The 23,827-nt window shown below is 39.5% G+C and overlaps 2 protein-coding genes across 4 annotated transcripts; both read right to left on the bottom strand.

Moving 5' to 3' along the window:
* Positions 1-2,669: 2,669 nt before the first annotated feature.
* Positions 2,670-4,542, bottom strand: LOC128690571 (protein suex-1-like). The gene is made up of 2 exons (XM_053779281.2): positions 4,399-4,542; positions 2,670-3,323 (listed from the first exon to the last, which is right to left on the bottom strand). Exons 1-2 carry the CDS (start codon positions 4,405-4,407, stop codon positions 3,021-3,023), a joined length of 312 nt encoding a protein of 103 aa, XP_053635256.2. The 5' UTR covers positions 4,408-4,542; the 3' UTR covers positions 2,670-3,020.
* A 2,492-nt stretch (positions 4,543-7,034) lies between these two features.
* LOC128690572 (neuropeptide-like protein 29) lies at positions 7,035-16,879 on the bottom strand. Of its 3 annotated transcripts, XR_011392574.1 has the most exons (3): positions 16,744-16,879; positions 15,850-16,193; positions 7,035-7,649 (listed from the first exon to the last, which is right to left on the bottom strand). XR_011392574.1 is itself a non-coding variant. In XM_053779282.2 (2 exons), exons 1-2 carry the CDS (start codon positions 16,750-16,752, stop codon positions 15,900-15,902), a joined length of 303 nt encoding a protein of 100 aa, XP_053635257.1. In that variant the 5' UTR covers positions 16,753-16,879; the 3' UTR covers positions 15,276-15,899. The 3 variants fall into 3 exon arrangements, 2 of the variants coding, with proteins under 2 accessions (XP_053635257.1, XP_053635258.1); XM_053779282.2 differs by lacking the exon at positions 7,035-7,649 and having other exon boundaries at positions 15,276-16,193; XM_053779283.2 differs by lacking the exons at positions 7,035-7,649; positions 16,744-16,879 and adding an exon at positions 16,402-16,706 and having other exon boundaries at positions 15,276-16,193.
* Positions 16,880-23,827: the final 6,948 nt, after the last annotated feature.

Below are 23,827 nucleotides of genomic sequence, written 5' to 3'. Positions count from 1 at the left end.
GTTAGTCTACCTACCTGGAGTCAACCTGGAGTCTACCTGCAGTCTACCTGGAGGGCTTCTCCTTGTTTATTAGCAGTGATGACAGACACGGGGAAGCTGACCTTGACAGATTTTCTTTGTCTCCTGCGCTACATGTCAGACTCAATGTACCCGCCACCTCACAACTTGTTAGGATTTACGCATTAACCACCTAGAAATCCCCACCACCACCACTACTACTATTACTACTACTACTACCACTACTACTATTACTATAACTGCTGCTACTACTACTACTACTACCACACCACCATTATTATTATCATTACTGTCTCACGAAATTATAATAACGCGATTTTAAACAAACCATGGAACGGCTGGGGCTTGAATCCATGCCGAGCGAGTCTTTAAGTTCACTTGTCGAGTGGTTAACTCTCTGGCCTGTGAATTTTAAGACTCACTTGCCAATGGGTTCAACCCCCACCCGTTCCCTGGTTTGTTTACCATTACTGTCTTCTGATCTTCTCCGCTTGTAGACCAAAACGTCATCTACAGCTTCCTAAATGTGGATTATTGGCGTATTGTTCCAGCCAGGGTATTATGACCTTAATTCTTAACTACAGATTATTTTTTAGGGCGCAGGAAGTTACAGGGGAATTTTCACGCGGCTGAGATGCCAGGTCTTCCCTACGGATACGTGGAAGATGTTGCTAAAACTGCTACTTTAAGTATGCAAGAGCGTACTCCAGAATACTTAATATCCTGGTTCTGTCCTGGGTTGGGTACTGCTGCCCACAGGATACTCCTCCTCAAGGTCATTTCCGCATCTTACGTGCGTGTTGATGATAGTTGGTGCATTAGTCACCCCTTAACACCCTCTGGTGACAGCTGCAGGTGGTGACAGCTGCTGCTCACAGGTGGTGGAACCTCTACAGCTGCTGCTGACAGGTGGTGACAGCTGCTGCTGACAGGTGGTGACAGCTGCTGCTCACAGGTGGTGACAGCTGCTGCTCACAGGAGGTGGCAGGTGTGAAGGTGTAATCGTCCATCGTCCTTGATGATGAGGCAGACGCCTATACTATGGCACATTTGCCAATACAGACTTAGGAAGCAGGCGCCATCACTGGACGGTTCATACGAGTAAGTTAGGTAACGAAGGCGATAAGATATCCTCTCAGACACCTTTCCAAAGTCAGACATCGTGGCTTTCAAACTAGCAAAGGCTATTTCCAGACACCCAAGCCTTCGGGATAAATTTCCCCATGGAAACTCATTTGCTACCGACCATCTCTGCAATCCCTGAGTATGAGGGGGGGGGGGCAAATACATCAGCTGCACACACCCACTGACGTTGCTGCTGGTATACCATTACGCTATTTTTGTTAGTAAGTTTGAGTTTGAGAAGGACCTGCCTAGCAGGGGCCAGTAAGCCTGCTGAAGTGCTTTTCCTTTCTTATGTTTTTAAAATTACTGTGCGAGTAGCTGCTAGTAGTTCTTTTTATAATACATTTGTGGCTTCCGGGCCTTCCATCAAGACTCACTGTGCCTTTTTCAGGATGCACTTTCTATATTGGCCCTTTTACTATTAGAGAATTCTCTTTGATTTCAATAAGGGTCGCAGATAATTTGCAAGGAATTTTTTTTCTTAGGCTGCTTTTAGTCTAGTCTATTCAGATATTACGAAGGTTTTTATACGACTTAAAAAGCCATTTTCTAAACATTAGTTAAAACTTTTACAAAAATTCTGTTTTTCAAAGTTAAGTTAAGTCTTTATATAATTTAAATTAAAGTATTGTAAGTTAGGGAAGTTATCATTAACTTTAAACACATTTATTTAACTACAGACAAATTAGATAAACGTTCACGACATGATTATGACCTGGTCAATGGTTATTTTCATTATTTTCACTGGAAGAACATTAAAGCTGTAAGGATTATACAACGCCTTAGATTGGGAGGTAATCAGGTTTTATTCAAGGCAATAGAGAGTAACTCTAGTTCCTTGGAACAGCTTAGTGGTGAAGAATGTGGCACAGGTGACAGTCATTAATCCTACGTATAGAAATAAAGGCCCTCACAATCTTCTAAAATACCTCAAAGTGGATATTTTTTTGAAGTTAAAAGCTCTGTCTCCATAGCCTTAGTTCTACACCTCGCCCCTTAAGTGCTAAGATCAGCTTTTTTTCGTATATATTTATATTCAGTAATTTTTTGTCCTCCCATCAGGTCAATCAACTTTCTTTAGTCATGCAAACAAATTCGCTTTATCTCCCCCATTATACCTTCTAAACCTGTTAGTAGTTTACAATGTTTTCCATAGATGTGCTTTTGTCAAAGTTAGCGGGATATAACTTCAGTGTTTGTTGATGTCTCTCTAAAGTGACAAAGATATTAAATAACAAATAAAAGAGTTAGAATAACACGAGCGAGGGTGTGATCACCGTTGTTTACACCCTGAGTCAGCTGTGCAAATCTTGCACATAAGATTCAGTATACACATTTGTTTTCCAAGTTCAAGTTTATAACTGGTGTGTTTTTAAATCAGTTTATGTATTTTAATAGTTTTCTAATAACCTTGCACTTATATTTTGTGCGTGACTATTTGTACAGAGCACAAAAGGGTACACGAGTGTGACTGACGTGGTATAATACTATCTGTATATTTGTATAAGGTATAATGAATAGTATAGTTGCATAAATAAATATTTATTTTTTCACTAAAAATTCTTCTGACAGACATAAATTATTGAAAAACCAGTTGGTGACTTCCTGACAATCTTGTTGAGATTCATGACTGATGCCTTCGACGTCTTCCCTCACAAGGGGAGCAGTGGAGGCTGACGGTGGTGTGGATGTTGAAGGAATTGGAGGCTCAAGATTAGGTGTTGGACAAGCTCCAGTTACGTATCGGTATTTGCACCAGTAATTGTAGCTGTAAATTTCCAAATCGTTAATCTCTTGAGGAATGATCTGTATTTCTTGATTGAATAATCTATCCTTCTCATGGGAGACGACTGCTGGCAGTAGAGAAGCGTCCATCGTTAACCAAAGAATCCATTACCAAATCTGCCAAACTCGTGACTTCCAAATCTACGACGTCCAAATCTACGACCACCAAATCCACCTCCAAATCCACCACCAAATCCACCAAATCCACCAAATCCACCAAATCCACCAAATCCACCAAATCCACCCCCAAATCCACGCCCACCAAATCTTCCAAACTCGTGACTTCCAAATCCAAACTGTGGGTCAGGATCAGCCTTGGCATCAGGGTCAGGCATGGCTCTGGCTGACCCCATCACAGTGGTCAGTGCCACCACCAGTACCAACACAACGGCCACCTGTTAAAACGAAATAAAAACTGTTGATACATAGAGGTTAAGTAGAAGTACAGTAAATATTATAATTACTGAAAGAAATTGTTTTCATGGATCACATGACATCAGGAGTCGTAATTTGAAATTCCTAAAGGATACATTTAAATATTTGATTTGAAATGGTTGTGAAAATTCAATATTTCTAAATCAGCGGAGCAATCTGTCTTTAAAGTGAAAAGAGAAGGAATTGAAGCTTTAAACCCAGTTAACGAATCAACCAACAAATGAAAACCGGGCTGCTGCATGTTTCTACCACTGGCTGAGGTCCACTTAAATGTTCTTAGTTAGCTCTTTTCTGCTGAAGAGGACTTCAGTTAGAGCCCGAAATATACAGTCTGCTTTTCATTTTATGTTTCGTTTACATCTCCAAGTGTGTGTTCTTCACTCGTTACCAACATTACAGACTTGAGAATGTTATCCCACCGACCAGTGAGATAGTCAACTAAGAAACTAAGATTCTCAGTCAAGGATGACTGTAAGCTTCTCAGTCGAGGGTCACTATGTGACTCTCAGTCGAGGATCACTATGTGACTCTCAGTCGAATATCACTATGTGACTCTCAGTCGAGGATCACTATGTGACTCTCAGTCGAATATCACTATGTGACTCTCAGTCGAGGATCACTATGTGACTCTCAGTCGAATATCACTATGTGACTCAGTAGAATATCACTATGTGACTCTCAGTCAAGGATCACTATATGACTCTCAGTCGAGGATCACTATGTGACTCTCAGTCGAATATTACTATGTGACTCTCAGTCGAATATCACTATGTGACTCTCAGTCGAATATCACTATGTGACTCTCAGTCGAGGATCACTATGTGACTCTTAGTCGAATATCACTATGTGACTCTCAGTCGAATATCACTATGTGACTCTCAGTCGAGGATCACTATGTGACTCTCAGTCGAATATCACTATGTGACTCTCAGTCGAATATCACTATGTGACTCTCAGTCGAATATCACTATGTGACTCTCAGTCGACGCTCACTATATGACTCTGAAAGAACCATTGCTCTTTAAAGGTACTCACAAGTTTCATGTTAAGGAGGTATGTGTTGTGTACACGAGTCCTGTAGCTGCTTGACTGTGCCCATCAGCCGTGGTGATGGGTCTTATATACTCTCCTGGGAAACCGCCCGCCGCCCACTGCCCTTCCTGGCACCTCCTCTACTCGGTCACTTTCTAACCGCTCCGAAAAAAATAAACAATGTGAATATATGTGTACCGTCCAAAGGATGCATTTCCTCGGTAGTAACGAAGTTATTTATTGTTTCTACGTAACAGTGCTTGTGTTATGTAAACCACGTGATTTTTTTTTTAATTTAGCATGCCAAGTATTATTATTATTGTTATTATTGTTATTATCGTTATTATTATTATTATTATTATTATTATTATTATTATTATTATTATTATTATTATTATTATTATTATTATTATTATTATTATTATTATTATTATTATTAACAACGACAAATAAATCCACACCAACATTAACAGGTCTGTCAAGGAGATGTAAAGGAGACACTAGAGAGGGTGACAATAGGGAAGCGTGAAGCTGACAGACTAGAGAATATTAACCAGCCTCATAAATCTTTGAAAAAATTTCTGTTAATACCCATGACTATAGCAACAATATTCACAGTAATCGTGCAGTAGTCTGATGAACAATAATTAAAAGATATCGTAATAGGAATTGGGTTTCATGGGACCGTATGCTGGTAGAGATGTTAGCACAGTGTATCTAAACACTCACCTGAGGAACGTGCCAGTTAAAACAGGAGCAAAGTCAGTGCTGCTCTGGTTTCACGCACGAAGGGTCGAAACATCTGGACTATGTTTCAATAAAGACCTGCTTTGTATGGGCCAGTAGGCCTGCTGAAGTGTTCCTCCATTCTTATGTTCTTATAGGCCTGTATAAGTTTGTGTACGTTTACTAAATAAAGGAAACAACGAAGAACAGCAGATGTGATATATTGTGACAGTAGAACAGAGGAAACGTTAATAACTGAAAAAAACGTATCACCTCTTGTTAAGCTGTGGTAACATACCAGTACAATAGCAGACAGGCGATCTTAACAATTGCAAACAGGCGATCTTAACAATCGCAAAAAGGCGATCTTAACAATCGCAGAAAAACGATCTTAACAATCGCAAACAGGCGATCTTAACAATCGCAGACAGGCGATCTTAACAATCGCAGACAGGCGATCTTAACAATCGCAGACAGGCGATCTTAACAATCGCAGAAAAACGATCTTAACAATCGCAGACAGGCGATCTTAACAATCGCAGACAGGCGATCTTAACAATCATGAACAGGCAATCTTAACAATCGCAAACAGGCGATCTTAACAATCGCAGACAGGCGATCTTAACAATCATAAACAGGCAATCTTAACAATTATAAACAGGCGATCTTAACAATCGCAGAAAGGTGATCTTAACAATTGCAAATAGGCGATCTTAACAATCGCAAAAAGGCGATTTTAACAATCGCAGAAAGGCGATCTTAACAATCGCAGAAAGGCGATCTTAACAATTGCAAACAGGCGATCTTAACAATCGCAGACAGGCGATCTTAACAATCATAAACAGGCAATCTTAACAATCATAAACAGGCGATCTTAACAATCGCAGAAAGGCGATCTTAACAATTGCAAACAGGCGATCTTAACAATCGCAGAAAGGCGATCTTAACAATCATAAACAGGCAATCTTAACAATCGCAAACAGGCGATCTTAATAATCGCAGAAAGGCGATCTTAACAATCGCAGACAGGCGATCTTAACAATCTCAGAAAGGCGATCTTAACAATTGCAAATAGGCGATCTTAACAATCGCAAACAGGCGATCTTAACAATCATAAACAGGCAATCTTAACAATCGCAAACAGGCGATCTTAACAATCGCAGACAGGCGATCTTAACAATCGCAGAAAGACGATCTTAACAATCGCAGACAGGCGATCTTAACAATCACAGACAGGCGAGCTTAACAATCACAGACAGGCGATCATAACAATCACAGACAGGCGATCATAACAATCACAGACAGGCGATCTTAACTTAAAAGGGTTAACAACGCAAGACAAGCTACGGGGATTGTTAGGTAAGACACATATGCAACAGTTAGGTATCTTTATTATGAAACGTTTCGCCTACACAGTAGGCTTCTTCAGTCAAGTACAGAAAAGTTGATAGAAGCAGAAGATACTTGAAGACGATGTAATCAGTCCATCACCCTTAAAGTTTTGAGGTGGTCAGTCCCTCAGTCTGGAGAAGAGCATTGTTCCATAGTATGAAACAATATTGTTTCATACTATGGAACAATGCTCTTCTCCAGACTGAGGGACTGACCACCTCAAAACTTTAAGGGTGATGGACTGATTACATCGTCTTCAAGTTTCTTCTGCTTCTATCAACTTTTCTGTACTTGATTGAAGAAGCCTACTGTGTAGGCGAAACGTTTCATAATAAAGATACCTAACTGTTGCATATGTGTCTTACCTAACAACCTGTCGGTATTTTATACCATTTTAATGTTCAAGCTACGGGGAGTGGAAATCTTCAGCTCAAACTTAAGATTTCCATCCCCCTCGTGGCTTGTCTTGCACTGTGGTTCCATGTGTGTAGCTTCGACTAGTTGAATATTTGAGGTAACACGTAGATAAAAGGTTCAGAGTACCAACTAGTTTCCTCAATAAAGACTCCCAAGTGTTGCACACGTCACACGTATATGGGCTTAGTTGAATGAAAAATCGAATATTATCGACAACAGCAAATAAAGCCTCACACTTTTCTGAACACGATTTTGTTGGCTTTATCAGGCCAGGACATAATGAAGCTGTACACAAATTAAAGCCATATCCAACTAAAAAGGTTTTTCCATAGCATGTTTTTTTTTTCCTGGTACAGGACTATTATTTAAAAGCTCAGCACTGAATCATTGAGATAAAGAGTAATTTAGATTCAAGAGTGTAAGAGGATGGAAGCTTTTCTTTTTCTTAGGGGGTACCATATTAATAAATAACAAAAAGGCATAATACCGTGACTGGAACGATACACAAATAACCCGCACATAAAAGAGAGAAGCTTACGACGACGTTTCGGTCCGACTTGGACCATTGACAAAGTCACGTCGTCGTAAGCTTCTCTCTTTTATGTGCGGGTTATTTGTGTACCATATTAATTCTTCAAGGTGGTGTTGACTCAGCTAGCAGCTTCAAGAAGTGTCGCTTGGTACTGCCAAGGACGCTGAGGGATCCAGTGCTCTCAGCTCTGTAAGAAGAAAAGAACCCCGTGATGAATGAAGAAAAAGACAGAATCAATCATCCAGAAGTTCCAATAACATTCCCAAGAAAGGACAGAAACCATTACCACAAGAGATAAACATTACTTTCTATAAATGATATAAACAATGGTCAAGCGAGGTTGCCAACAGTATGACGGAAATAAAAACACTATGATCCTTCACGGACGTTACACTTAAGTCCCTCTTCAAAATGACTAAAAGAAAGGGCATTGCAATTTTTCTTACACGGTAGTAAGAGTTATCAAGGACAGGGCGTAAATCTGCTTGTAAAGACTGTCATGTCTCCCTGATCAAGTACAACGACGGGTTAAAGCGAGGAAAAAAGGGAGTACAATAAAAAGAGTACAAAAAGAGAGAGTACAGTAGAAAGAAAGAACAAAAACAACAGTATAATAAAAACAGAGTACAAAAAAGAGAGTACAATATTAATGGAGTACATGATAACCACTGGAGTATACCTCTGGGGTATACCTAGAGGAGTATACCTAGAGGGTGTCCCGAGGGTCAACGCCCCCCGCGGATGAGTAATACAACGTCAGCAGTACAACTGTACAGTACACACTCTAACACTTACACCATCTACTCCCCACTGTGTATTATCCTGTAAGATATATTAACTATATGCCCATAACTAGAGGGTCTATAGAAGATTTACAAGAAAAAAGAAACGTTGTCTATTATGGCATTACGCCAATATGAAGATCGGAAAGAAATCATATGGGATCGAACTGTCGTTCCATTGGTGGTGGGGCAGCAAAATATAAGTCACATGCGTCGGGAATGGCGAGATTAACCTTCTGCCGTAATCAAAACAAGCGAGTCCCACATAAACGTCAGTGATTACCCACGCAGCGAGTACACTGTCTCAGCAGGGAGGCCAGGGTCAACCAGTCTGTATGAGCACACTGACACTGTCAGGTTTGCCGGGTCCACTTTGTCTTACGCCACCAAGGCCAATATGATGGAAAAACACCATTACATGTACACATCCATACATGCACACACACACACACACACACACACACACACACACATGTGCCTAGGACCAAATGGTAACTAACACACACTTATATATATATATATATATATATATATATATATATATATATATATATATATATATATATATATATATATATATATATATATATATATATAGGATGGGGTCCACCTCTGGTGTAAATTGTGGGACCCACAGCCTCGGAGAAGTGGATAAAAAGGCTTCAAGGAAGAATATTTGGAATTCTTCCTGAAGCCGTTTGAATATTCCACTTCCCCTACCACCTAGTTAATCAGGCCCTGATCCATCGGGAGGCCTGGTCGTGGACCGGGCCGCGGGGGCGTTGATTTCATTCCAGGTAACCCCATCTTTTCATTGTTTTTTATCAAAAGGAATATTTTATTACATAATATGGTACAGAAGATTTAAGAGATACATCGGTGATATAAAGGTGGTATATACGGTACATGTTGTTACATGTGTGTCACCGATTATGAGGCGAAAATCTCATCCAGCTCCTCAGAACTGGGGCGTGTGCCCAAAATACAGCAGGCATTACCCCTTTGAACAGCCGCATTGAGCCGCTGGAACAGAAAACTGGCTGCCCTGGGATCCCTAGTTACTCTGATGAGTCTTTTTCCCAGCTCCTTAAGGAATTTAGATGCATTCTTTCCCCATGAGCCAAGGGTCTCTGCGCCTATGGGAACAAACATATAGTGATGGGCAAGTTCTCCATATTTTTTAGACTTTTGGGACTCCCTGAAGCTGGTAGCTGCCCCTCCTTCCTCCCTGGTGTATTGGAGATAGGTATCAGCCAAGGTAGATGCACATGTATAGTCCCACACCACCTGCTTCCCGTCTGTCCCAGGCTTGAAGGGTGATACCATCTGGACGCTTCTGGCTGCCATCAGATCTGCATAGCTGGGGTGGCTCCCTTACTGCTGGGCATCCGGCTGTTGTGAGGCTCCTCTTGATGTTATTAACCTCCTCATGTCTTGCAATCTTTCCCTCGGATTTTCGGCACACAAGACCATGGTACGCGAATCGGTCTGCTGCTTCACTGCCACAAATACACCTGTGTTCGGCGAGAATAGGGGCGGCAAGTCGAAGGGCAACACCGATGCGGATGATCTGTGGGTCGAGGCGTGTGCCAAGGCTGGAGTTGGGAACAGCCAACAGAAAGTCCCCTGCATGAGGGGCTCTCACTGCCAGGAGGCGGGCTCTATCCTTTCCTGACACACTCTGAAGCATTGTTGAGGCTATATTTTCCACTGTTTGACCATCCCAGTGCGATTGTTTGTAGTTGTTGGGGGAGCAGGTCTGGTTTCAGAGCCAGTTAGATTATCCCAGATCATGGCTCCGTCAATGAACTTTTGGTCCTGGACTCCAATCTTGTCCCTAAGATGTTCAGGGAGAATCGCTGCGCTACAAGCCGTCTGGATGTAATACATGAGGACAGAAAAGCAGGTAGTGCAATCTGTGATGACTTGCAGACACCAGTGCCTCCTAGTCTGACTGGAAGTGTAGCTTTGTTCCACTGCCCGTCTTCTAGAGTAAGGTTAAGTACTTTCGTAAAAATCTGCCTCAGGATACTGTCATATTCGTGCAGTATAGGGTTATCATATGAAGGTGCACAACTTAAGAAATATGTCAACCTGGGCAGACTCAGTCGCTTTGTGAGAAGGTACAAGGCATCGTGGGTATCCAGATTGCCTATTCATTGTTCCATTCTCCTTAACTCTTGCAATTTCTTCATGAGAATTGTGTCAATGGCATTGCTTCCCAGAGGTGATCCTAGCAAGACACTATTTGTGGGGGTAATGACTGCTGCTCCTGGTAGTTTTGATCTCACTGCATTTATCACTTGTTGACTGACTGAGACGATTTCGCATTTGGATGGATTCAGGATGAGACCCACTTCCTGTCCCCGTGTCATTACCTGTGTAAGGTCATCTAGGAGGGACTCCTTTGTACCTGCTAGTGTGCCGTCAACTAGGAACCAGATGTTTAGCTCACTGGTCAGTCTGACTGTGATTTCCCTAACTGTTATACAGAAGAGAAATGGTGCAAGAGGATCTCCTTGTTGGACACCCTCCGATTTCATACTCTCCAAAGAGAAGCATTGATTCCTTGCTGAAACAAAAGGGAAGAGACCAGGGAAATGTTCTTGTACTGCTTCTAATATCACGTCTCTTTTCAGGAGATTAAATGCATTCTTGAAATCCAATTTTACCACTGCATTGTCCTCAGGCAAGTTGTTGATATGCGCCCTTGTTGCATGAACCGCTGCTTCATTTCCTTGAGAGACCCCAAAGCCAAGCTAGTTTGACGCATCATGGCTGCCTGTGCACGAATACTTCACTTCAGACAGCAGCTTTGGGTATATATATATATATATATATATATATATATATATATATATATATATATATATATATATATATATATACTCCCACCGAGGCAGGGTGACCCAAAAAAGAAAGAAAATCTCCAAAAAGAAAATACTTTCATCATCATTCAACACTTTCACCACACTCACACATTATCACTGCTTTTGCAGAGGTGCTCAGAATACAACAGTTTAGAAGCATATACGTATAAAGATACACAACATATCCCTCCAAACTGCCAATATCCCAAACCCCTCATTTAAAGTGCAGGCATTGTACTTCCCATTTCCAGGACTCAAGTCCGACTATATGAAAATAACCGGTTTCCCTGAATCCCTTCACTAAATATTACCCTGCTCACACTCCAACAGATCGTCAGGTCCCAAGTATCATTCGTCTCCATTCACTCCTATCTAACACGCTCATGCATATATAATTATATATATATTATTTATATATATATATATATATATATATATATATATATATATATATATATATATATATATATATATATATATATATTTAAAGGAGGGGTTTGGGATATTGGCAGTTTGGAGGGATATGTTGTGTATCTTTATACGTATATGCTTCTAAACTGTTGTATTCTGAGCACCTCTGCAAAAGCAGTGATAATGTGTGAGTGTGGTGAAAGTGTTGAATGATGATGAAAGTATTTTCTTTTTGGAGATTTTCTTTCTTTTTTGGGTCACCCTGCCTCGGTGGGAGACGGCCGACTTGTTGAAAAAAAAAAAAAAACATATATATATACATATATATATATATATATATATATATATATATATATATATATATATATATATATATATATATATATATATATATATATATATATATATATATATATATATATATATATATATATATATTTACATATGTGCATATATAAGCATATGTATACATATATATATATATATATACATATATGCATATATATATATATATATATATATATATATATATATATATATATATATATATATATATATATATTATTTTTATTATCACACTGGCCGATTCCCACCAAGGGAGGGTGGCCCGAAAAAGAAAAACTTTCACCATCATTCGCTCCATCACTGTCTTGCCAGAAGGGTGCTTTACACTACAGTTTTTAAACTGCAACATTAACACCCCTCCTTCAGAGTGCAGGCACTGTACTTCCCATCTCCAGGACTCAAGTCCGGCCTGCCGGTTTCCCTGAATCCCTTCATAAATGTTACTTTGCTCACACTCCAACAGCACGTCAAGTATTAAAAACCATTTGTCTCCATTCACTCCTATCAAACACGCTCACGCATGCCTGCTGGAAGTCCAAGCCCCTCGCACACAAAACCTCCTTTACCCCCTCCCTCCAACCCTTCCTAGGCCGACCCCTACCCCGCCTTCCTTCCACTACAGACTGATACACTCTTGAAGTCATTCTGTTTCGCTCCATTCTCTCTACATGTCCGAACCACCTCAACAACCCTTCTATCATATATATATATATATATATATATATATATATATATATATATATATATATATATATATATATTTATATATATATATGATAGAGTGGATAGAGGAGCAATGTGGCAGATGTTGCAAGTATATGGAATAGGTGGTAAGTTATTAAATGCTGTAAAGAGTTTTTATGAGGATAGTGAGGCTCAGGTTAGGATGTGTAGAAGAGAGGGAGACTACTTCCCGGTAAAAGTAGGTCTTAGACAGGGATGTGTAATGTCACTATGGTTGTTTAATATATTTATAGATGGGGTTGTAAAAGAAGTAAATGCTAGGGTGTTCGGGAGAGGGGTGGGATTAAACTTTGGGGAATCAAATTCAAAATGGGAATTGACACAGTTACTTTTTGCTGATGATACTGTGCTTATGGGAGATTCTAAAGAAAAATTGCAAAGGTTAGTGGATGAGTTTGGGAGTGTGTGTAAAGGTAGAAAGTTGAAAGTAAACATAGAAAAGAGTAAGGTGATGAGGGTGTCAAATGATTTAGATAAAGAAAAATTGGATATCAAATTGGGAGGAGGAGTATGGAAGAAGTGAATGTTTTCAGATACTTGGGAGTTGACGTGTCGGCGGATGGGTTTATGAAGGATGAGGTTAATCATAGAATTGATGAGGGAAAAAAGGTGAGTGGTGCGTTGAGGTATATGTGGAGTCAAAAAACGTTATCTATGGAGGCAAAGAAGGGAATGTATGAAAGTATAGTAGTACCAACACTCTTATATGGATGTGAAGCTTGGGTGGTAAATGCAGCAGCGAGGAGACGGTTGGAGGCAGTGGAGATGTCCTGTTTAAGGGCAATGTGTGGTGTAAATATTATGCAGAAAATTCGGAGTGTGGAAATTAGGAAAAGGTGTGGAGTTAATAAAAGTATTAGTCAGAGGGCAGAAGAGGGGTTGTTGAGGTGGTTTGGTCATTTAGAGAGAATGGATCAAAGTAGAATGACATGGAAAGCATATAAATCTATAGGGGAAGGAAGGCGGGGTAGGGGTCGTCCTCGAAAGGGTTGGAGAGAGGGGGTAAAGGAGATTTTGTGGGCAAGGGGCTTGGACTTCCAGCAAGCGTGCGTGAGCGTGTTAGATAGGAGTGAATGGAGACGAATGGTACTTAGGACCTGACGATCTGTTGGAGTGTGAGCAGGGTAATATTTAGTGAAGAGATTCAGGGAAACCGGTTATTTTCATATAGTCGGACTTGAGTCCTGGAAATGGGAAGTACAATGCCTGCACTTTAAAGGAGGGGTTTGGGATATTGGCAGTTTGGAGGGATATGTTGTGTATCTTTATACGTATGCTTCTAAACTGTTGTATTCTGAGCACCTCTGCAAAAACAGTGATAATGTGCGAGTGTGGTGAAAGTGTTGAATGATGAAATTATTTTCTTTTTGGGGATTTTATTTTTTTTTTGGGTCACCCTGCCTCGGTGGGAGATGGCCGACTTGTTGAAAAAATAATATATATATATATATATATATGTATATATATATATGTATATATATATATATATATATATATATATATATATATATATATTTATATATATATATATATATATATATATATATATATATATATATATATATATATATATGTATATATATATATATATGTATATATATATATATATATATATATATATATATATATATATATATATATATATATATATATGTGTGTGTGTGTGTGTGTGTGTGTGTGTGTATATATATAGGTACAGGTCCACACAAATATAATTGCACAAATTATAAGTCGGTGACTTATTTCCACTGGTGTCCTTGACAAATTTAGTGTGTGCAGCGCATGGGTCGTCCACCAGGACCTTTTCCCCTCCTACAGGATTTCCCTTTCAAACTGACCCTTTCACTATTAGAGGAATCCATCGACTTGGGACTAGGGCCAGTTAATTATTATCCAGGGCAAAATATCTGCAGCGCAGATAATGCTTTATTCTGTTCATATGTTACTGCAGCGTCATTTTCTTGCACAGTTCCCAACGTCAGTTTCTGAACGCTTATAAAAACCGTTTTCTTAACTTTTAAGTTTACGATAGTAACTTTATATAAATCTATAAACATTCATATAAAGGAAATTAAAAATTGATAGCATATGACTTGCCAACGTGTGACTTTATTAATCTATTACACAGAGTTAATTGGTGGATATAACATTAATATGTTGTATATTTGTACTTGTAAAGTAAAAGGACACAAGTGCAACTAATGTGACATTTATTGTGGCAACGTTTCGCTCTCTAGGAGCTTTATCAATGGCTTGATAAAGCTCCTGGAGAGCGAAACGTTGCCACAATAAATGTCACATTAGTTGCACTTGTGTCCTTTTACTTTATATATTGTCGGTAATTCTACCAACTTTATTACATATTTGTACTTATATTTTCCGAGTGCAGACTTATAGCTGTTGTTTTTACAAATCGACGTCTGTTTGCACATGATATATATATATATATATATATATATATATATATATATATATATATATATATATATATATATATATATATATATATATATATATATATATATATATATATATATATATATATAAATATATATATATATATATATATATATATATATATATATATATATATATATATATACATGTATGTATGTATGTATGTATGTATTAAATGTAAATACCTGGAAATAGTACAAAAAAGTATTATATATGTGTTTTCAATAGATTATGCAAATATGTTGCGAGTGAGGTGAGGGATGAATTGTATATCCGTGAGGGATATAAAGGAATATACGCGATATACAAATAATTGTAATTTTTCCGAAGGAATCTTCTGAGAAATACCGTTCACTGAATCACCAGTCGGTGGCTTGCCAACAGTCTTGTGCAGCATGTTGATGAGAGACAGTTAGATACGGCTTAAGACAAACAATATGCTGTTTAGACCACAAACCGCATGTATTTTTTTTGATCATTCTACCGGTATATTCTCTCATTTTTATACTCAGCACTGTGGAGGTTAATGGGAGATATCTCCAGCGTCGCACTTATGATGGAGGCGGTGGAGGTTGATGGTGCTGTATGTTGGAGGTTTAGGATGACGTGTTGGACCAGTTCCAGTACCTCGTGTTTACACCAGTACACAGAGTCTAGTAGATGTATTTTTCATTATTGTAGATTTTTTTAAGCACTGGGCTCTGCCGTTGTGGGATTAAAATTTTATGATTTGATTCTTTGAACGTTTGTACAAAGGTGTTCACTGGTGTTCACTCGCCTGGTTAGATCCTTCTTATAGGGAAGGGAATTGGTGGTTGCAGTCCAAGATTAACCAAGGAATCCAAGGAGATTACCAAGTCCGCCACCAAGTCCACCACCAAATCCACGATTAAATCCGCCACCAAACCCGCGACCAAACCCGCCCCCAAATCCACGACCAAATCCGCCCCCAAATCCACGCCCGAATCCGCGACCACCAAATCCACGACCAAATCCGCGACCAAACTCGTGACTGCCAAATCCAAACTGGGGGTCAGGATCAGCCAGGGCTTCGGGGTCAGGAACAGCTCGAGCTGACCCCATCAGGGCAGTCAGTGCCACCACAACCAACACGAGGGCCACCTGTAATAAGAGAAAATATGTTTCAATATTTCGTGTAAGTAGAAGTAATGGGAGTGCTGTGAATATAATTTACTGCACTTCTTATATACATATTCGTCAGGAAAAATTAATAGACTCGAGTCCTATCCCAGGATGACCCGGCACTAACTAATGATTATTCATCAAACACATGTGGAAGTTTGAAGATTGGAACGGAGGAACTTCTTACAGGCATAAATAATGCAAGAAGTTAAGAGGGAGGAGGGGGCTGTACTGTTTGATCTGTGATGTCTTCAGCAGAAAAAGAACTTCATCTGGAGGTTCTCAGTTCTCTTCTGCTGAAGAGGATGTAAGTCAGAGCTCGAAATATATAGCCACATCTTCATTTCTTGTTTGACTTCCGTCTACAAGTGCGTGTTCTCTCTTCTCATTGACCGGTGATCATTGCATTACCAACACTGCAAGATTAGATGATATTTTTCTGCCGACGAATACGAAAGAGTCAGCTAAGACGCTACTATAAGACTCAGTCGAGAACCACTACCGAGAACTACTCTTAGAAGTTACTCACTAGCTTCATGTTGAGCAAAAGTGTTGCCTAAACGACTGCAACTGGTTGACTGTACACACCTCCTATGCTCCACTTTATATATTCTCATGACAGATGTACATGCCTCCTGGCCCCGCCCCGACACGTTCATCTCAAGCGCAATAAGTAAAAGAATGGTGGATGCTACCCTTATGAATGCAAACATATTTTTATCTGTTATATATGTATAACCGCTCCATGAAAGAATTAGAAGCACACATGTTTATATATAAACATTACTGCACTGGTATTATGATCTGTACATGATGAGTTTTATCAACTTCGCCGACTTCTAAATAAAATAAGGTTTTCCAGATGATGTTTTGTCCACGTGATACATATATTTTGTGAAATTAGATGACAGTTAATAGTACAGATGGAGAGACCTTGGTTACGCAGAGCATTACGGGCGATACTTCGAAGACAATGCCTCAGAAGACGAACTTTCGCTTCGCTCTCTTCCCTCTTTCTTCGTCTGCTATATATCCCTCACCTGACGCTAGTATATAAGCGTCAGTCTTCTTGCCAGTGTTTAATAAAAATGCTTATAATCGTAATCATGATTTTTTAAAGGAGTAGACCGGTAAGCCAGAGGAAGGCCTCGGTCAGATAATCAAAATCTCCAGTTGCGGGTCATCATTAAGATGATGATCCGCAACTGGAAACACTTGTCCTGTTTTCCTGACAAACCTTACCAAACCTAACCTAAAAGGTTCTTAATAAATATTAGGAATCGACCGAGACAGAACAGAACGAGAGACTGTAAATCACTCAAGAGGGAGGTGAGAGAAAGACATCAGAAATCTGACAGATTGGAAAGTTGACAGTGCAAAGTTGACAGATTGAAAAGTAGTAGTTTGTTTACCTTCCCCATCCCCACCATCAACTACAAGTGACGTCACTCCAACTCCAACCAATGAGGTGCCTTTGTTACCTCCTCTAAACCCAGACACCAACCAATCATCACCCTCCTTGCCACATACAGCTTCTCCTGCCTCAACTCACTTGGTCCACTCATCAGTCTCGCCTGACTAGCGCAAAATTAATGGTATTCCATAAATAGTTTCCTTATTAATCTCGAAATAATTAACCCATAATTTGATAAATCTGTCTGCTAGACATTTTTAGGACTCAAAACTTATCATTAAAGTACGCACTGTTTTTGGTACTGTGCCTACGATAAATGCTGCTGAATTTGGAGTTTCAGTAGTGTAACTGTAATTTTTTCTAAGTTGGTACACTCATGTACCTCCAAGAAACCTGTACTTAGCACACAGCTTTATGGAGTGTTGGTCAGCAGTACCAAGCTTGCTGTGGGATCCAATTTTCTTATCTACCCAACGAGAAGAAAGTAACATGAAATATGAAGGCAGAATCTGTAGTCTAGAAATATAGAATTCAACACCCAGAAGCATAGAACACATTATCAAGTAACTTAGAAACTATAATGAAGAAAGTATATGTCAATATCAAGAAACTTAGAAAAGAAAGATGTCATAATCAAAAAACTATAATCAAGATGGTAGATGTTCATTATTTATGAGCATTATACTTTGCCCTTATCTTCAAAGACTAAAAGAAGCCTCATAATTATTCGTACAGGACAGGGCGTAAATTTAATTCGGAATCTGCTTGTATCGCATAAGCAGTTTATCTCAGCAACTGGTCAGACACAGGGAAGGTCCAGCCACATATTACTAGATAACCCCTCAACGCTTCCCTGTAATTAGTGTGTCATAAGCAAGGTTAGGTTAAAATAATCTCTTTGTGCACGAATCAGCCAACACAAAGAGACTAGAGAAATCATTCGGGATTGGACTGTCGTCCTAATGATCGTAAGGACGAACACGACACAGACAGGATTGGGGTCGGTGAGAAACCAAGATTAAGCAGTGGCCAAAACCTCCGCTCTAAACCGCTAAATCCGCGAGTACAAAGTGCGTAACCGCTAAATCCGCGAGTGCTAGATGCGTAACCGCTAAATCCGCGAGTACTATAAGCACGACCGCTGAAGAAGTTACCGTACTGTCTCAGCAGGGATGTTAGGCTCAGTCAGGGGCCCGGTAGAATTCCCTAACTTATAGCAAGACCAGAGGTAACGAGTCCAGATCTCCTTACCTACCAGCCATGAAAAAACCCAAAGGCCGAAGAACGTAGGAAACACGCTGATGAATAAGTACCTCTGTAATGAATAAAAAAAAAAGCCGCTGGTTGACGAAAAGTCTTCGGTATGAAGGTTTCCAGGTGGTATACATGTGTTTTAGCCATCAACTTGAGGGTCCTGTGCACCATTGCTGCTACATGTGTGAGACACACGTGTTAAATATTTGTTGAGCGATGGAGACGGAGATGCTGTGATTTTTATCTCCTTGCCAAGCCGGATGTAAGGCATCTAGGAGGTTCATAAAGGATTCACATCATCTTTCTTACTGCGTCATGAGACTTTAGTATTATGTTCACATTACGTGTATATATATATATAGTCCAACATATATATATGACTTTATATCCATGAAGGCAGCCATATATATATATATATATATATATATATATATCGCCTGCCAGGTCTTTTATAGGGATATATATATCCAAGTGTATATGATACATCTCTCTCTCCTGCGTTCCAACGATATATATATATGACAGAATATATATATATATATATATATATATATATATATATGTCTTGCCGAATATGTAAAACTGGTCAATTAGCAAGAACTCATTTAAAATTAAGTCCTTTCTAAAATTTTCTCTTATACGTTTAAAGATATATTTTTTTCATTAATGTTAATGCAAAAAATTTTAATTTTGCTCCAAAAGAATCTTAGAAAACTTGCCTAACCTTATTATAACAAGAACAATTTATTTTAGCCTAACCTAACTATATATATTTTAGATTTGTTTACAATAATTTAATACTAAACAAACACAGTGAAATACATTTTTTTCGTTAGGTTCAGAATGATTTTGGCGAAATTATTGCATACACAAATTTTTGCTTGTCCTATATGGCAAGATGAGCGTTGCTATTTAAGCCAAGATCGCAAGTTCTGCCTATTCGGACAAGTCGGTTGTTTCCCATCGAGGCAGGGTGACCCAAAAAAGAAAGAAAATCCCCAAAAAATAAAATACTTTCATCATCATTCAACACTTTCACCACACTCACACATTATCACTGCTTTTGCAGAGGTGCTCAGAATACAACAGTTTAGAAGCATATACGTATAAAGATACACAACATATCCCTCCAAACTGCCAATATCCCAAACCCCTCCTTTAAAGTGCAGGCATTGTACTTCCCATTACCAGGATTCAAGTCCGACTATATGAAAATAACCGGTTTCCTTGAATCCCTTCACTAAATATTACCCTGCTCACACTCCAACAGATCGTCAGGTCCCAAGTACCATTCGTCTCCATTCACTCCTATCTAACACGCTCACGCACGCTTGCTGGAAGTCCAAGCCCCTCGCCCACAAAACCTCCTTTACCCCCTCTTTCCAACCCTTTCGAGGACGACCCCTACCCCTCCTTCCTTTCCCTATAGATTTATATGCTTTCCATGTCATTCTACTTTGATCCATTCTCTCTAAATGACCAAACCACCTCAAAAACCCCTCTTCTGCCCTCTGACTAATACTTTTATTAACTCCACACCTTCTCCTAATTTCCACACTCCGAATTTTCTGCATAATATTTACACCACACATTGCCCTTAGACAGGACATCTCCACTGCCTCTAACCGCCTCCTCGCTGCTGCATTTACCACCCAAGCTTCACATCCATATAAGAGTGTTGGTACTACTATACTTTCATACATTCCCTTCTTTGCCTCCATAGATAACGTTTTTTGACTCCACATATACCTCAACGCACCACTCACCTTTTTTTCCTCATCAATTCTATGATTAACCTCATCCTTCATAAATCCATCCGCCGACACGTCAACTCCCAAGTATCTGAAAACATTCACTTCTTCCATACTCCTCCTCCCCAATTTGATATCCAATTTTTCTTTATCTAAATCATTTGATACCCTCATCACCTTACTCTTTTCTATGTTCACTTTCAACTTTCTACCTTTACACACATTCTCAAACTCATCCACTAACCTTTGCAATTTTTCTTTAGAATCTCCCATAAGCACAGTATCATCAGCAAAAAGTAACTGTGTCAATTCCCATTTTGAATTTGATTCCCCATAATTTAATCCCACCCCTCTCCCGAACACCCTAGCATTTACTTCCTTTACAACCCCATCTATAAATATACTAAACAACCATGGTGATATTACACATCCCTGTCTAAGACCTACTTTTACCGGGAAGTAGTCTCCCTCTCTTCTACACACCCTAACCTGAGCCTCACTATCCTCATAAAAACTCTTTACAGCATTTAATAACTTACCACCTATTCCATATAATTGCAACATCTGCCACATTGCTCCTCTATCTACTCTATCATATGCCTTTTCTAAATCCATAAATGCAATAAAAACTTCCCTACCTTTATCTAAATACTGTTCACATATATGCTTCAATGTAAACACTTGATCTACACATCCCCTACCCACTCTGAATCCTCCCTGCTCATCCGCAATCCTACATTCTGTCTTACCTCTAATTCTTTCAATTATAACCCTACCGTATACTTTTCCTGGTATACTCGGTAAACTTATTCCTCTATAATTTTTACAATCTCTTTTGTCCCCTTTCCCTTTATATAAAGGAACTATACATGCTCTCCGCCAATCCCTAGGTACCTTCCCCTCTTTCATACATTTATTAAACAAAAGTACCAACCACTCCAACACTATATCCCCCCCTGCTTTTAACATTTCTGTCATGATCCCATCCGTTCCAGCTGCTTTACCCCCTTTCATTCTACGTAATGCCTCATATATATATATATATATATATATATATATATATATATATATATATATATATATATATATATATATATATATATATATGTATATATATATATATATATATATATATATATATATATATATATATATATATATATATATATATATATATATATATATATATATATATATATATATATATATATATATATATATATATATATATATATATATATATATATAAATATGATAGTTCCTTGATAATGTGAGTAGTCACGAAAGTGCTTGGAATTTCTCTATTTTTTCAGAGTGGTTGTTTTGCATATTTTAAAATCACCTGTTTACTGTGATCTTATTGCATATATATATATATATATATATATATATATATATATATATATATAAATCATCGGAGGGTGTCCATCAAGGAGATCCTCTTGCATCATTTCTCTTCTGTATAGCAGTTAGGGAAATCACAGTCAGACTGACCAGCGAGCTAAACATCTGGTTCTTAGATGATGGCACATTAGCAGGTACAAAAGAGTCCCTCCTACATGACCTTACACAGGTAATGACACGGGGACAGGAAATGGGTCTCATCCTGAATCCATCCAAATGTGAAATCATCTCAGTCAGTCAACAAGTGATAAATGCAGTGAGATCAAAACTACCAGGAGCAGCAGTCATTGCCCCCACAAATAGTGTCTTGCTAGGAGCACCTCTGGGAAGCAATGCCATTGACACAATTCTCAGGAAGAAATTGGAAGAGTTAGGGAGAATGGAACAACGAATAGGCAATCTGGACACCCACGATGCCTTGTACCTTCTCACAAAGTGCTTGAGTCTGCCCAGGTTGACATATTTCCTAAGATGTGTACCTTCATATGATAACCCTATACTGCACGAATATGACAGTATTCTGAGGCAGATTTTTACGAAAGTACTTAACCTTACTCTAGAAGACGGGCAGTGGAACAAAGCTACACTTCCAGTCAGACTAGGAGGCATTGGTGTCCGCAAGTCATCACAGATTGCGTTACCTGCTTTTCTGTCCTCGTGTATTGCATCCAGAGAGCTTGTAGCAGCGCTTCTCCCTGAACATCTTAGGGACAAGATAGGAGTCCAGGACCAAAAATTCATTGACGGAGCAATGATCTGGGATAGTCTAACGGGCTCTGGAGCCAGACCTGTTCCCCCCAACAACTACAAACAATCGCACTGGGATGGCCCAATAGTGGAAAATATTGCCTCAACAATGCTTCAGAGTGTGTCAGGGAAGGATAGAGCCCGCCTCCTGGCAGTGAGAGCCCCTCATGCTGGGGACTTTCTGTTGGCTGTTCCCAACTCCAGCCTTGGCACACGTCTCGACCCACAGACCATCCGCATCGGTGTTGCCCTTCGACTTGCCGCCCCTATTCTCGCCGAACACAGGTGTATTTGTGGCAGTGAAGCAGCAGACCGATTCGGGTACCATGGTCTTGTGTGCCGTAAATCCGAGGGAAAGATTGCAAGACATGAGGAGGTTAATAACATTATCAAGAGGAGCCTCACAACAGCTGGATGCCCAGCAGTAAGGGAGCCACCCCAACTATGCAGATCTGATGGCAGCCAGAAGCGTCCAGATGGTATCACCCTTCAAGCCTGGACAGATGGGAAGCAGGTGGTGTGGGACTATACATGTGCATCTACCTTGGCTGATACCTATCTCCAATACACCAGGGAGGAAGGAGGGGCAGCTGCCAGCTTCAGGGAGTCCCAAAAGTCTAGAAAATATGGAGAACTTGCCCATCATTATATGTTTGTTCCCATAGGCTCAGAGACCCTTGGCTCATGGGGAAAGAGTGCATCTAAATTCCTTAAGGAGCTGGGAAAAAGACTCATCAGAGTAACTAGGGATCCCAGGGCAGCTAGTTTTCTGTTCCAGCGGCTCAGTGCGGCTGTTCAAAGGGGTAATGCCTGCTGTATTTTGGGCACACGCCCCAGCTCTGAGGAGCTGGATGAGATTTTCGCCTTATAATCGGTGATACACACGTAACAACATGTACCGTATGTGCCACCTTTATATCAATAATGTATCCCTTAAATCTTCTGTACCATATTATGTAATAAAATATTCCTATTAGTAAAAAAAATAAATATGAAAAGAAGGGGTGGTAGGGGAAGTGGAATATTCAAACGGCTTCAGGAAG

The sequence above is a fragment of the Cherax quadricarinatus genome, chromosome 29, assembly GCF_038502225.1.
Source record: "Cherax quadricarinatus isolate ZL_2023a chromosome 29, ASM3850222v1, whole genome shotgun sequence".
NCBI lineage: Eukaryota > Metazoa > Arthropoda > Malacostraca > Decapoda > Parastacidae > Cherax > Cherax quadricarinatus.
This window is presented reverse-complemented; position numbering and strand designations above follow the sequence as displayed.